Below are 16289 nucleotides of genomic sequence, written 5' to 3' on the forward strand. Positions count from 1 at the left end.
TGAAAAGCGGCTTGTAGATTCAAGTTTTACAGTTTGCATATGAATGTAACAACATCCAAATACATTTTTGATGAAAATTGCTGATTTTTTTTTAATTCATATATTTATGGATTTATATTACATTTATTTAAAACAAGACACATTTGTATGTGGATCAGAAATTTGTTATTGAAAATTATCTTTGTTTATGGATATTTTACATTAACACATACCGATATCCAATTCTGTGTGCATTGAAACGTATTTGTGAGAAGAGAGTAATTTATATATAAATCACAAAATACATTTGTGAATCCTTCTCTGTGCATTTATTATTAATGAGACAGTTCGGACCCCATATTAAATTGCCTCCAACCAGGAAATCTGAAATAGCGAACACCATGAAGAGAGGCCTGCAGTCACTAGGACACTGCTCTCTGACTAGAGCAGTATGAGGATTAGTTTTGACCAGCAAAATGAAAAGCTTCCTTGAATTAAGCAGAGGGCTGCAGGTAGCTGGAGCGGTGAGCGAGAGAACCATGGAGGCTGATGACCTCATTCACTGGTGAAGAACATGGACGTTTTCTCTCTCGTAACCAACTTCAACATTGTTATCTTTCAATCATTGAGTCTTGATATCTGCAAATGACCCTCCAGCAATCTTGGTGGTGACCACCATTATTTTATTTTTTCTAAAGTCTCATCCTTTTTATCCCAGTTTAGCCGGGAGAGGGATCGGACCAGACAGGCTTTAGAAAGTTACATGACATGATAATAACAAATGATGCTTAATGCAGCCCACCCTACTCTACTGTTGTAAGATGTCCATTCCTAAGAATAGCATACGGTTCAGGTTTTTGTAGAAAACAAATAATGATAAAATAATTTAAACAAAATTACATGAACTTAGATTTGTATATGCGGGGTGCATATTTTCACCACAAGCTCGAACCCTTTGACCCTAACCATAAACCTTTGACCCTAACTCTAATCCTTTGACCCCACCTCTAACACTTTGACCGACCTGCGGTGAAGTCCATGTTGAGGTCCACGAAGGCGTTGGAGTGGGGAACACGCATCTTGACGGAGGCGCTGAGAGCCTTGTACCACTCAACCAGTCTGGAGCAAAACACACATACACACACATGAGGACCAGAAGCAATACACACACATGAGAACCTGAAGCAATACACACACATTAGGACCTGAAGCAATACACACACACTAGGGCCTGGGTGCATGTACATCGGGCAATAAATTAGAAGCTTATAGCTGCCCTGCTTATAATCATTGCAGTAAATTATGTCATGTTCATGTTAATGTTCTGGATATCATAAAAATATGCATTATGGATGTTTATCTCATGGCGTTATCTGATGGTTTAGAAAAGAAAATTGGTAAAATCTATTTATTGGTCCAAATGTGGGGCAAGACATTTTTGGAAACATTTAGCCCATTAAAGACAGAGCCTGGAATGACAACATTCATAATGCCATTCACAAAGTGCTGTCTGATTAGGACGACAGTATGGCAAGCTGAAGCTTACCGGTCCTTCAGAAGGCAGACTTCAGTGGAGCCGTCTTTGAGGATCCCAAACACGTCCGGGATCATATCACCGTTGAAGCTGCGAGGACAGAATGCCAATTTATAAAATCAGAAAATGTATTCCCTATTACTTGGTCAAGTCTTCTTATAGTTTGTGACAACAATAGATCTATGCTAAATATATGTTCAATCAAGCCCGCCACAGTCGAAGCCACAAATGTGAGAAAATTGCAATAATTGAATGTTGATGTGCATAGTTGCTTCCATGTTAAGTCCTGAGCAAACCAAGGAACAGGAAAAGAATACCGCTCATATTTTGAGACAGACTTACTCCATGACAAGAGGTTGATCCACGAAGGTCTTGTTCAGCTCCAACCGTGAACCCAGATCTGTTCAAAATAGACATCAAGAACCATTATTATTCTCCATTACTACTGGTGTGACCAAAAGGCTACAGGGGACATCTTCTATTAGTTAATTCAGTCTGCATCGTTTGATACGCTGACAAAGAACCAGATAAAGGCAGAACGACAATTCAGATTGTATACTTTGAATGTTAAGATGATTAGAAGTTGACCCAGAAGAATCTCTAATGTCACTCAATTTAATAATGAGAATTGGATTAACTCAACATAAACAGAAAACCTTGCGTGGATCAAACAGGAATTGGTCAATTGGTCAAAACAAACGTAACCTGAATTCTAAGTGTGAGCCAGATTATCCCAGATTTATTGTATCCAAGAGAAATGAGCTGAACCGTATGAGTGAGTCCAATGAGATCCACATGGTAGGACCTAAACCAACTGCATGATGCTCCATTGGCTTTACCCAGAGTCTGATTGTTGCCCCAGAAGATGAACACAGTGGTGTCTTCGCCCAGTTTGGGGCTGGTAGTGAGAAGCACGTCCATCTGAGAGTCTCCATCATAGTCGCCCGGTACCACGCTGGTGATGATGCTGTCACTGAAACACCGAGAGCACACGGCACCATCAGGCTCCGCCTCAACACTGCTCATACCTCAGCAACTCAACTCAACCAGTCACCACCCATCACAATAATGGACCGTTGATAAGTCACATGTTCACATGTAGGCAACTTACTTAGAATACATACGAAAAAAATTTAGCACATCAACATAAATACATGCCCAAAAGTTTACAGGCTATCAAAAGGAAGAAAGAGACCATTAAGAACTCTGTATTCACCGTGGCAAAGAATCTTTACTGATGTTGAATTTAGGTTTGAAGTAAGGTATCTTCACATCTGCCAAGAAGATCACCAGCTCAGACTCTGAAACAAGAAGATCACCAGCTCAGACTGTAAAACAAGATGATCACCAGCTCAGACTGTGAAACAAGATGATCACCAGATCAGACTCTGAAACAAGATGATCACCAGATCAGACTCTGAAACAAGATGATCACCAGCTCAGACTCTGAAACAAGATGATCACCAGCTCAGACTCTGAAACAAGATGATCACAAGATCAGATTCTGAAACATTCCAAGTGTGTTAATACAAGCGACTTAGAGACACATGTTCATGAACAGGAGGGCCCTATTTATGAAAATATCAGCCTTATCTGATTGTATTTACAGATGGTAAACTCAACCATACTGCACCTAGAGATAGGGTGGGTCGTTCTCTTTGTACGGCTAGTGTGTTACTGAGTCTACACACTATGGGTGTTACCGAGTCTACACTATAGGACAGTTAATGTGTTACTGAGTCTACACTATAGGACGGTTAGTGTGTTACTTAGTCTACCCACTCAAGATGCATACAACCAGACATCAGCTGCTACAATTACAACTAACCAAAAACATAATTAACACCATAAGGGTTAGGTATAAAGATCATGGATGTGTATATAGACCAGAAGGGATATTTATAAAGACCCTAAGGGATGTGTTAAAGACCATAAGGGATATTTACAGAGGTTCCTGATGATGAAGATGCCGGTCTGTTTGAGGGGTGCTTATACATATATATATAAATAATATAGAGTTATAGAGGGTTATAGATCTATATAATATAGATAGGGTTATAGAGGGTTATAGATCTATATGTCTTACGGTTCCTGATGATGAACAGGTCGGTCTGTTTGTCGGAGTTGAAGTCTCCGAACGCCGCCACTGTCCCGTAGTTCTCCGTTCCGAACAGATCGGCGGTGACGTCCTGGAGAGCGACCGCACTGAAGCGTCCGACGATACAAGAAATCAGGACCAGGACAGGGAGACCCCCCGGACCAGGGGGACCCCCCAGACCAGGGACTCTCCTGGACCCCATCTTCAACATCTTCAACATCTTCAGACAACAACACTGACAGGAGCGGTGCGCTTTACGGCAGATGCGCTTTACGGCAGGGCGCAGCACACGTATTAAAACAATAATACGTTGTATATTTATTTAACGTTTATGATGTTTTTGAATGAAATACAGCATTTAAGAGCTTATATTGCAGTTATATTGTATTGATAAGGTGATCATCGAATTCCGTCTAGTTGTGTTACGTCTTTGCAGTAGTGTCGCACTGACAGAAAACATGGCGAGCTTGGCTGATGTGGGTTGGAAGCTCCTGGAGTTCAGAGCCCGAACTAAAAGATCAGGTTGGATTATGGATTTTCAACGCATTGTACAACATCTGTCACTTTCTCGCTTTGCAGTTATACACTTAAGCCTGTGTTGAAAGTCGTGCGTTGTGTGATACACTCCTTTAGTTATGAACCGCAGGGGAGAAGCATGAAAGGTCAGAGTTCGCGTTGAGGGGCTTATGAGCTATAATAAGATCTTATTACATAAATAACAACTGTGTTTCTGCAATGACCTATATTCAACATATGGTCATAACGTATGAAGATAGATAATTGTATGTATTGTACTGTATTAACAGTATGCAGGCACTGTATTATAAAATGTACCCCTCCATAGATGCTGCCTTGTACACTTACAACTGACTCTAATATATATTCGTCTATCAATCATATCTATCTAGTCTCCATCTATAAATCGATCTATCCATCTGTCCATCTATGCACCCATTTTTCTATCCGTCTATCTCTATATCTGTCTGTCATAATAAGACATTTAAGCATACCTGACAACTGAACTAAACTGACATAAAAAAAAACATTTGCAGCATTGCTCAAATGTGTGATTATAGAGCCATTTAAGATACATTTTTCTGAACAAATATGGTCAACAAAATGATTAAGGCAGTGTTCACTATGGCTATTTATTGACTTGTATACTTACGGCCATTACATATAATTTAGTAGCACTCTTAATCCAGTGTTATTGATCCAATGTTACTATTATTAATTTGAGCTTGTCACATGTCTGTCTGCTACTAACTCAATCCATTAAATTGCAGTAGTTGAAATTTAGTTGACCACTGGCCTTAACCTGCATCTTGTGAGCATGGCTGGGGTTCACATGGCTGAACGGTACCTTGTCAGAGATGGTGAGTACTGAAGAAGAGTACTCTGGGCCATTACTACTTTCTCTATGAAGCCAGACCCTTTCGTATCAACATAATCGTTGAAATGGTCCGGAAGAACCATTGTCCTCTTTGTGGTGGCCAGCACAGGCAGCATCCACCGGCAGGGAATACTATTATTAAGTTGACATGATGATGATTTGTATTCTATATAGATAAACTTCACCTCTATAGCTTTTTAAAGAAGAGTGTGAACAAGTATCATAAAATAGTTAGAATAAGGAGATCTGGAGAGCCGGTCCCTAACCACTAATTAACATGTTTCACTTTATCTCTTTCTGAGATGAAAGAGCCTGGTTGGCTCTGACCTTGTCAGCTACCAATCTGATGGGAGTTATGCTAATGTCAATAAGAATGTGACCTATTGAGCTCCTGTGGTAGTGACCAAGGTCGAAGCAATTAAAATGCATATCACATGTACGTTAAAGTTCTTCACTTTTGAGTTCATTAAATCGGGTTTCCTTCAAGAGAAGAAATCATAATGATGGTGTGAATGTTCCTCCAGGCTCCATCTATGAACCGCTCCAGCTGTCCTTCCTCCATCGGGAGGATGAACCACTGTGGGAGAAACTGGACCACTACTACAAGTCAGGTGAGATCTGCACATTCAACTGCATCTTCTCGTAGAGGAGAGGACTGAACTGCAGATGTGAACTGTTTTCACACCATCATTAATAGATAAGAGATTCTTAAGCTGCTGAAATGTCAATGACAGCACAGCAAGGTTGTGTTCAGCATTCAGCACAGATAGGCCTCTGCCAAACAAAGCTAAGAGGTACATTGAGTGAAGTTAGATGCAGGATATTGTGCCTTTTTAATACTTGCGTGTCAAAAGGCGTGAGTACTCTGTGTTGTCTATTCTTTGAGAGGGTTAAATTCAGACTATTTATCAGATAAATTCATTTATACAGCAGTGCCTGAGCGGCCGAATCACACAGAGTTACGCTCATGGGTACTTGTGTTATAAACTACAATAATCACGGGCCAAATGGTACTTTCTTTACTCTGAAAACGATAGCCGCAAGAAACGTCTCAGCGCCTCCATGGAGATGCAGTTTGTTCCCAAGCTGGAGCTGCATGCTCACTTCACTATTGTGTCCTGCAGCAGCTGGCAACGCTTTTCCAATTCTTGTGGGGAACAAAGCCAACATTGTTATCATGGTCGCCCAGGCTCTCTCTCCAACACCTGGTTTTACTGGGAGTGACCAATCAGAACCAACTATGTGGTCGGCCCTTTATTGGGACTATTGGGACCCCTGAGCCAAGCCCATCACACTGGTAATGAGGAGCCAGGGCGCTATTGTGCGACCATCTTGTGTTGATATTTTTTTAGTCACAAAAGAGGGAGGGGGTACCATGGAGAGCACCCCAACATAGTGAGTTCATCGGTACATTATCTCCCCCATGTCTCTGGATCTTATTCCTGGGGTAAAGTTCATGAGTTCATCGTTCCTGTGGTAATGTTAATGGTTTAATGTTCCTGGGGTTATGTTCATGGGTTCATGATCCTGGGGTAATGTTCATGGGTTCATGTTCCTGGGGTAATGTTCATTGGTTCATGTTCCTGGGGTAATGTTCATGGGTTTACGTTCCTGATGTAATGTTCATGGGTTCATGTTCTTGGGGTAATGTTCATGCTGTTTAACCCCTGAGGCAGAAGGTCTGTATCGACTCCTCTTCTGGTGCACTGAGATGAATGAATAGAGAAGATCTCTCTGTTACTGTATCTATTTGACAAATGGTTCTGGGAGAGAGGGGACACACTCATATCCCATGTCTATTTCTCCCGCAATTTTTTTAGTACAATCATTCATATTTTCGAGATATTTATATTTAGTCATTTAGAAGACACTTAAGTTCCCCCATTTCATGTCATTAATGAGCCAGTAGGACTTCATTCAATAGACATTAGGGCTCAGAACCTCCCGGCTGGTAGGGAAACTACAGACTAGACTCTGATGGCTCCTGTCCTGCTGTTTCTGTCTCTATTTTGTCTCTACTTTGAGTCCAATCTGTCCCTTTCTCCTGCACCCTGGCGTTGCAGGGAAATGACCCAGTGCAGCAAGCAGACTTTGCGCTTCTGATACATTAGCTGCTTATTTAGTTGGACATTAGCTTGATGGATGACAAGGCAGAAAAATGGCAACAACAGTTGATTTGCATCCCGACGCTGTCTGGGTCTGAGAGAGTCAGGCTCTTTCATCTGCTCATCTCATCTCTCGTGCTGTGCCTCTAACGACCACTTCTATCGCTCTGGGATAAACAAAATAATGGCACGACTTTCCGATAATAGGATAAAACCTAATTTACAACAGCTCACCAAAGTACAATTCTATCTTGATTTGGCTATACAAGCATCATCTCTTTTGTAGTACTTCTCCATTCACTCAAAGCAGAGCTCTGGCTCGGCCCAGAGCTGTAACTTAACTGTACTAGTGTTAACTACTACAGCTTTAACTACACCCGGGACCTCACAGAGGTGGCTGCTAGCACTCATTTTAAGACCAGGGTTAATAATAGCCAGCCTTATGATGGTGTTGAGTCGGTTTCAACACGATGGAGAGGTTTAGGGCAGAGGTTTACCCTTGGAAGAATAATGCACTGATTTGTACTTGCCTCATGCATGCTTTCAGAATTTGCGGCTAAATATCTGGAAGGTTCATTAATATGCTACTTAATTCACCCCATCACCTCTTTTTTTCACACCACCAATGTGACTGTGTCTCTTTAATTTGGCCTGCATTCTCTCTCTCTCTCTCTCTCTCTCTCTCTGTCTGTCTGTCTGTCTGTCTGTCTGTCTGTCTGTCTGTCTGTCTGTCTGTCTGTCTGTCTGTCTGTCTGTCTGTCTGTAGTCTGTCTGTCTGTCTGTCTGTCTGTCTGTCTGTCTGTCTGTCTGTCTGTCTGTCTGTCTGTCTGTCTGTCTGTCTGTCTGTCTTTCCGTCCGTCCGCCCGCCCGCCCGCCCGTCTGTCTGTCTGTCTGTCTGTCTGTCGTCTCGCTCTCTCTCTAAGGCAATGAATAATGAGTGTTCCCTTCATTTGGACGGCATAATGTGCAGATGAAAAATGAAGTGCAGCGTTCAAACAGATCGGTCATCTGTAAAAGGACCTCTAGAGGTGCTACACACATGCAGGCACAGCCACACAGACACACACACATACAGACACACACACACACATACACACGGGCACATCCACACAGGCTCACAGACACATGCATCACTGTCCCAGGGCCTTGTAATGGAGGTTTCTGATATTCAGCACAAAGAGAGAAGGCCCCGATCCTTGGTTTCAGATTCTTCTTCTCATTCTACTCTTCCTAACAAACGTCACAGAAGCTGTTAGGTTAATCCATCTGGCCCCACTGTCAACCAGAACAATAACCCAACAACTAACCCTCACCCACAACTGACCGTTTCTGGACCAGCTTCTGTATTGGTGTGAAGGAACACGAGGTTGGCTGTGTGCGCTCTTAGCCTCATAGTGTGTTGTCATTTCCCTGGGAAGTTGTGATACTTCTTGCACAATCATGCATATCTTTCTTCCTCAATTTGGCAGGAAGCTGGGCTCATTCTGAGGGCTGCATTGTATTGGGATCTTTAAAGATAAGCAATCCTACATTACAACTCATTAGTTGTGATGTGTTGTAGAAGACCAGTAAAGATCAGGGGACACCAAATGAAGTGCTAAATCCAGATTAAGAAGGTTTTAATGCAGGTTTTAAATGTAAGTAAAGTTGTTTAAAAATGTAACCTTTAGATTTTGAAGTAGCGAGGGATGGCCGGTCATTTTTGTGTTGACCCTGAGCCTCAAGTCTTTCAAGATTCAATCAAGTCCACCAAAGACCTTATCTGAAAGGTGTTCTCTTTCCTCAGTGAAGGCCACCATCCTGAACTACCAGAGTCCAACCACAGGCCTGTTCCCCGTCAAGACATGCTCCTCCTGCAAGGAGGCCCGTGTGAGGGACTCCCTGTACTGTGCTGCTGGCTCCTGGGCCCTGGCCCTGGCCTACAGGTACCCACCCACATGTTTAACAAGAGGCTCCAGGTCCATTGTGTCTTTAGAATAATCCCCTTTGGTCTCATCCTCCTGAGGGGACCACAGCAGCGCCGACCACTGGCCCAATGGAAGGGGAAGAGACAGAGGGGATGGACAGAGCACATGCACTGCATCAACATCATCATTCACAGCCGTCACATGAGAATCCTCCTTAAAATTAAATTCAAAAGATTCTCATCCGACACCTTTGGTCACTGCCATTACTTACTGTGGGTGTGTGTGTGTGTGTGTGTGTGTGTGTGTGTGTGTGTGTGTGTGTGTGTGTGTGTGTGTGTGTGTGTGTGTGTGTGTGTGTGTGTGTGTGTGTGTGTGTGTGTGTGTGTGTGTGTGTGTGTTCATAATTCTGACCTCACTTTTAAGACAAAAGCGTAGCTCGGATATCCAAAACTTTCCAACTGCTAATCTTTTTTAAATGAAACGTCAACGTCAAGCAGCAGCAATTTAGAAAGCGGCGTTGCAGCAGGCCTTTTAAATTAAAATCTGTTGCAGTGATTGTTAGCCTAATAATCCCAGGGTTTGGATTGAAATGTTGTCAATCAGTGCGGTTTGAATAAAGTAATTTCCTATCAAGTCACCTGCCCTGGCCAAGTCACACTGGGATTTTGTAATTGCATGAAGTTCTCTCACTGAAGACTGCTCTTTTGTACCGTGTGTTTGAAGAATATTACCTCTACGTGCTTTTGGAGCATTGAAGCTAACAAAGACGTTAGGGCAGTGCTGAGTTTGCTGAGGAATATTTGGAAACGGGCCTTTGATGGGAGATCCAAATCGGAGTGTCCTCTGAGCCTCCAGTATGATGTAAGGTCAGGTCTCATGCTTAATGCAGAATCTGTCTCCACAGTCCTCTGGAAGGCCTTTCTCTGCCCTCCAACAGGCAGCGCCATGTGCTATCACATATTCTATACATATATGTGAATAGGACAGTGGCACAGCTGCAGGAAGTTAACTTCTGTATGTTTTCTGATGTTTCATTTTCTAAAGATACATTCCTCTGGCCTCACTGGACCAGCAGCAGATCCACACACAGTGGGTTAGGGTTATGGGGTTAACTAACCTGTTATGGACCTGAAGCCTAACCTGTTCTTTACTAACTATGACTGTCCCCCCCCCTCAGGAGGATCGATGACGACATGGGGCGGACCCACGAGCTGGAGCACTCGGCCATCAAATGCATGAGAGGCGTCCTGTACTGCTACATGAGGCAGGCTGACAAGGTGAGGTCACGGCCCTGCTGTTAACTTACAGCCCCTGGTCGCGTGCACACACACACGCACACGCACACGCACACGCATACTCTGCAGGTGACATCCTGCATCGTGATCAAAGACGCGCCCCCGGCCCGGTCTTAACGAGGGCCTAACGAGCCTCAACACTGATTGCAGCTGATTTGCCTTTCAGATTCCTCTCCCTGACTGTAGTGTGTGAGGTGAGAACGGTTCTCTCCCTGAGGAGGGCAGAGAGAACTGTCTCTCTAACACCTGGTCTCTCTACTGTCTCTCTAACACCTGGTCTGTCTACACTCTCTCTAACACCTGGTCTCTATACTGTCTCTCGTAACACCAGGGGCCCTATCTTGCATCCGACGCATGTGTCGTTGCTAGTTTGCAACTGCCGCAGAGCGTTCTTTTCCCTCCACCGCCACGCGTCGGTAAATTAGGGAATGATCTTGCGCCAAGGGGCGGTTTGGCGAAAGGAGGAGGCGTGTTCTGGCGCAAACGTCCCCTGGTGCTATTTTGCAGTTTCTGAAAACAATTCTGCCACAAACCAGGGAATACCAGGTTTAAAGTCAGTGACGCGTTGTTCAGATACTGTTTTAAGGGCGCATGCATAATGTTGCTTGTGCACCACATCCACTTTGCTCATCTACCTAACCACACATTCTTGGTCAATTATTTGGGAAAGAACAGCTGATACAGTTGTAATAAGTTGTACTTTTAAATCAATGCATCTGCAAACACCGTACAGCAAACACATATTTTCTTGACACAGACATCGTGTACAAGCTCATAACTTTTAGGATTGATGAGTATTTCATCGTGAGAAAACATTGTTGTACCGTAAGTGAGTGTTAAAAAGAATGAATGAATGCGGACGTGCGTGTGTGTATGTGTTCATAGTCATCTTTTGTGTTTGACAAAAGCAGGCTTAGTTTAGCACAGTATTAAATAATGATTGACAGGAATGTTGTTCAAATATGGACTTCAAAGAGTTAGCTTCCATAGTAAAGCTTTGGTGAACAGTTGATAACCTTATCCCCCTTACTCAGTTTGTATTGTGGACTCCTAACCCAAATGAACATGGTAACTATTCTTTAAAAAAAAAAACATTTTGATTTGATTGATGAAAGTGAAATAGTCCAAATTTTCATTCCATCTCTTTGGGGTTATTTTTTTAACAGCCTTAGTGAATTGAGACACAAGAAGCCTCCTGTCACTCATCTGGAGGGCGGGGCTTCTTCAGTGTTCACACCTCACCTCTTTATCGACACAAATCCATGTTTAGTTTCCAGTCAGAAATACCAAAGCTGTGTCTTGTGAGGGGATGTTGGCATGTTTGTATTTACTGTACTGCAGTATTACTGTACTGCAGTAAAGAATAACTACAGTACAGATCCTGCTTAGAGTTCTAATCTGTGAATATCAGAGCTGGAGGGAAACCAAGCAGAGAGGACTTCAATGGTTGAATACTACAGCCCGACTAACAATATACATATTGTTAGTCTCTCTCTCTCTCTCTCTCTCTCTCTCTCTCTCTCTCTCTTATATACTGGCCCAAATATTGTTAGAGAAATCGGTTCTATTTCTGGAATAACAAGGTTCTCATAATGGGAGCATAACAAAGGGGGGGAGGGTGAACAGATGCACACCTCTCTGCCTCTCTGAAGTCTCAGCGTGTTGCAGAGGGGGGGTGGGGTGATAATGGAGGAGCGGGGGGGGGGGGGGGGGGGGGGGGGGGGGGGAGAGTAGAGGAAGTGATAAGATCGGCGCAAAATTGGGACGAGGGACAAATTATTTCTAATTCTTGTGCAGCAGAAGCAGCAGGGAGCGTCGAGAGGTGCAGCCGCTGCCTGCTGCTCCGACAGCAGCAGGAAAAAACACTCGCTGGAGTGGCTGATCTATCGCAGGAGTAGTGAAGCGCAACCTGCATTACCTGCAGGAAGGCCCACCGCCGCACGACCTGGGGACCGGTCTCTGTGGACCGGTCTGTGTGGACCGGTCTGAGTGGACCGGTCTCTGTGGACCGGTCTATGGGGACCCCCGTCTCTGTTGACCGGTCTCTGTGGACCGGTCTGTGTGGACCGGTCTGTGTAGACCCCCGTCTCTGTGGACCGGTCTGAGTGTACCGGTCTGATTGGACCGCTCTGTGGACCGCCCTGTCACTGTGGACCGGTACACTCAGACCGGTCCACAGAGACCGGTACACTCAGACCGGTCCACAGAGACAGGGGTCCCCTCAGAACGGTCTGTGGGGACCCGTTTTTTGTCTTCTAATTCTTATCTAGGGTTTAGATTTTGAATCTTCTCCGTTTTCTCCCCCATCTCCTCCTGGTTTCTCCTGTCGTCCCCCTGTCCTGGTGTCTCCTGTCCTCCCCGTGTCCTGGTGTCTCCTGGTGTCTCCTGTCCTCCCCGTGTCCTGGTGTCTCTTGTCCTCCCCGTGTCCTGGTGTCTCCTGTCCTCCCCGTGTCCTGGTGTCTCCTCTGTCTCCTGTCCTCCCCGTGTCCTGGTGTCTCCTCTGTCTCCTGTCCTCCTCGTGTCCTGGTGTCTCCTGTCCTCCCCGTGTCCTGGTGTCTCCTCTGTCTCCTGTCCTCCCTGTGTCCTGGTGTCTCCTGTTCTCCCCGTGTCCTGGTGTCTCCTATGTCTCCTCTGTCTCCTGTCCTCCCCGTGTCCTGGTGTCTCCTGGTGTCTCCTGTTCTCCCCGTGTCCTGGTGTCTCCTCTGTCTCTTGTCCTCCTCGTGTCCTGGTGTCTCCTGTTCTCCCCGTGTCCTGGTGTCTCCTTGTGTCTCCTGGTGTCTCCTCTGTCTCCTGTTCTCCCCGTGTCCTGGTGTCTCCTGTCCTCCCCGTGTCCTGGTGTCTCCTCTGTCTCCTGTCCTCCCCGTGTCCTGGTGTCTCCTCTGTCTCCTGTCCTCCTCGTGTCCTGGTGTCTCCTGTCCTCCCCGTGTCCTGGTGTCTCCTCTGTCTCCTGTCCTCCCCGTGTCCTGGTGTCTCCTGTCCTCCCCGTGTCCTGGTGTCTCCTCTGTCTCCTGTCCTCCCCCTGTCCTGGTGTCTCCTGTCCTCCCCCTGTCCTGGTGTCTCCTCTGTCTCCTGTCCTCCCCGTGTCCTGTGTCTCCTGGTGTCTCCTCTGTCTCCTGTCCTCCCCGTGTCCTGGTGTCTCCTCTGTCTCCTTTCCTCCCCGTGTCCTGGTGTCTCCGCTGTCTCCTGTCCTCCCCGTGTCCTGGCGTCTCCTGTCCTCCCCGTGTCCTGGTGTCTCCTCTGTCTCCTGTCCTCCCCGTGTCCTGGTGTCTCCTCTGTCTCCTGTCCTCCCCGTGTCCTGGTGTCTCCTCTGTCTCCTGTCCTCCCCGTGTCCTGGTGCCTCCTGTCCTCCCCATGTCCTGGTGTCTCCTGGTGTCTCCTGTCCTCCCCGTGTCCTGGTGTCTCCTCTGTCTCCTGTCCTCCCCGTGTCCTGGTGTCTCCTGTCCTCCCCGTGTCCTGGTGTCTCCTCTGTCTCCTGTCCTCCCCCTGTCCTGGTGTCTCCTGTCCTCCCCCTGTCCTGGTGTCTCCTCTGTCTCCTGTCCTCCCCGTGTCCTGGTGTCTCCTCTGTCTCCTGTCTTCCCCGTGTCCTGGTGTCTCCTCTGTCTCCTGTCTTCCCCGTGTCCTGGTGTCTCCTGTCCTCCCCGTGTCCTGGTGTCTCCTCTGTCTCCTGTCCTCCCTGTGTCCTGGTGTCTCCTGTCCTCCCCGTGTCCTGGTGTCTCCTCTGTCTCCTGTCCTCCCCCTGTCCTGGTGTCTCCTGTCCTCCCCCTGTCCTGGTGTCTCCTCTGTCTCCTGTCCTCCCCGTGTCCTGGTGTCTCCTGGTGTCTCCTCTGTCTCCTGTCCTCCCCGTGTCCTGGTGTCTCCTGTCTCCTGTCCTCCCCGTGTCCTGGTGTCTCCTCTGTCTCCTGTCTTCCCCGTGTCCTGGTGTCTCCTCTGTCTCCTGTCCTCCCCGTGTCCTGGTGTCTCCTCTGTCTCCTGTCCTCCCCGTGTCCTGGTGTCTCCTCTGGCCGTCAGGTGGAGCAGTTCAAGCAGGACCCCAGCCCCTCCAAGTGTCTGCACTCCGTGTTCCATGTGGACACCGGGGACGAGATGCTCTCCTGCAGCGACTACAGCCACTTACAGGTGAGCATTCATCATGAACCACGAGTTAACCCTGACCCTGACCCTAACCATGACCCTAACCCTAAACCTAAGGCTAGCCCTAACCCTGACCCTAACCATAACCATGATCCTAACCCTGACCCTAACCCTAACCATTACCCTATCACCTAACCCTCCTCACTATGGAGCAGATGAATGTTCATTTCAACAAAATGTTCATTTCACCATATAACAGATGTACAGCATAAGTAGACGATATCTATATATATTTATATATAAGTAAAACCTAACACCTACCACCACTATGAGGACAGAATGCTGACCCTTTGACATACGAAGACATTAACCATGTGTCACGTGATACGTCACAATAAAGCTATATTAAAAACATCACTCTCGCTCTCTCTCTCTCTCACCCTAGATCGATGCCGTATCTCTGTTCTTGCTCTACCTGGTGGAGATGATCTGCTCCGGGCTCCAGATCATTTACAACACTGATGAGGTTCCATTCTCTGCATGACTCTAGTGAAACATGATGTAAACCGTACTATAGCTTTGTATTTAAAGGAGGAAGATGCTGCTGGTTTACACACAGGCTCTAATGCTCTGCCTCAGGTCCTCATTCTTTACATTTCCTTATTTTTCTCGGTTGTACCTCCATTGATGGAACAGGTGAAATGAGGCCCATTAGTATTGTTCCCCCCCAACTTGTTTACGAGCTTGGCTGTGTCATTTTAATACGAGATCAGGGTGAAACATTATACCGCTAACACATTATGGCATGCATCATTTTCCTCACAGAAAACCCTAATAACAGGTTTTGTTGTGTTTTTCCTGTGCATCGCTGCCAACGGCATACAGATGAGCACTGACATTTTAAATCATACTAATAGTGGTCATCATCTGCATGTTGAAACCATTGCGTAACTGTAACTGCAACGGCTCTACAAACCAACAGAGAGACGCCTTGTTTTGTTCACAGACATCAGCACAAACATGCTCATTAAGAGGCCTGTAATATGAACCATTACAACGGAACCACTTCAATCATCTTTGTTTCAGCATTCTGAATATTTGAGCTTCCTGCAGTGTCTGTCTGTCTGTCTTGGTGTCCTTTAACACATCTCTTATTAAGACTGGGGCTGTAAACATTGAATAATCATATCTTAATGTATCCATTACACTGCAAGTTGTGGGGATATTCTAATTAAATGCAATGCCACTCTAGATGTCCAGCTCTACATGTACAGTCAGCTCACCCTTTCACCATCTGCCCTCTAGATGTACAGTCAGCTCACCCTTTCAAAAGCTCACCTGAAATTCGCTGCCTTCAATTAACCCAGTAAATTATACCAGTGAGGTATTAGACAAGATCATGATGGAATTATGCAATCAAATAAAATGTATATGTTTGTCTAAACGGTATAAATCTGGTTAATAGCTAATAATATTGAGTTATTTCAGATTATTCTCGATATAAATATGGAATATGGCTTGTTGTAAAGCCTCAATGAATAGCACGACTGATTTGATTCCATGCTAATCCATCTTTGAGCGGCCAGTTGTTATGCAACATGACAAAACTTCTCTTCCTGACGATGTTCACGCTCCACTCATCTCTAGACACCTTTTCTATTTTGGGATGAATGAAGAGTTGAAATCAAGCGCTATCTTGAAGTGCTGCTGATTACAATGAATTAGTCTGAGGGTGAGGAGGAGGGGGGGGGTGTGAGGAGGAGTGTGTTATCGGCGTCGGACACGACAACGTTCACAGTTGATTCACCTCACGAGATATTGACCAATTAAAATAAATAGATTTCTCATGGTTTGTGAGCGATTTATGACTTTCACTATCCCTGCATATCATGGTGAGGGTTCTAGTT

At 45.5% G+C, this 16289-nt stretch overlaps 2 protein-coding genes across 7 annotated transcripts in view; one reads left to right on the forward strand and one right to left on the reverse strand.

The window, feature by feature from the left end:
• Nucleotides 1–3880, reverse strand: part of itfg1 (integrin alpha FG-GAP repeat containing 1) — a 146870-nt gene extending 142990 nt beyond the window's left edge. For all 3 annotated transcript variants that reach the window (XM_056607452.1, XM_056607453.1, XM_056607454.1), the window contains exons 1-6: nt 3600–3880; nt 2730–2814; nt 2353–2486; nt 1856–1913; nt 1526–1603; nt 1004–1098 (exon numbers count right to left, since the gene is read on the reverse strand). In XM_056607452.1, the coding sequence (XP_056463427.1) occupies nt 1004–1098; nt 1526–1603; nt 1856–1913; nt 2353–2486; nt 2730–2814; nt 3600–3831 (682 nt within the window). In that variant the 5' untranslated portion in view covers nt 3832–3880. The remainder of the gene's footprint in view (nt 1–1003; nt 1099–1525; nt 1604–1855; nt 1914–2352; nt 2487–2729; nt 2815–3599) is intronic.
• Nucleotides 3881–4030: 150 nt separating this feature from the next.
• phkb (phosphorylase kinase, beta) overlaps nt 4031–16289 on the forward strand; it is a 70762-nt gene continuing 58503 nt past the window's right edge. For 2 of the 4 annotated variants that reach the window (XM_056607446.1, XM_056607447.1), the window contains exons 1-6: nt 4031–4133; nt 5529–5615; nt 8896–9034; nt 10194–10293; nt 14320–14427; nt 14828–14908. In XM_056607446.1, the coding sequence (XP_056463421.1) occupies nt 4070–4133; nt 5529–5615; nt 8896–9034; nt 10194–10293; nt 14320–14427; nt 14828–14908 (579 nt within the window). In that variant the 5' untranslated portion in view covers nt 4031–4069. The other 2 variants (XM_056607449.1, XM_056607448.1) reach the window with 2 other exon arrangements.

This window comes from Gadus chalcogrammus, chromosome 14 (assembly GCF_026213295.1).
Source record: "Gadus chalcogrammus isolate NIFS_2021 chromosome 14, NIFS_Gcha_1.0, whole genome shotgun sequence".
Classification (NCBI taxonomy): Eukaryota; Metazoa; Chordata; class Actinopteri; order Gadiformes; family Gadidae; genus Gadus; species Gadus chalcogrammus.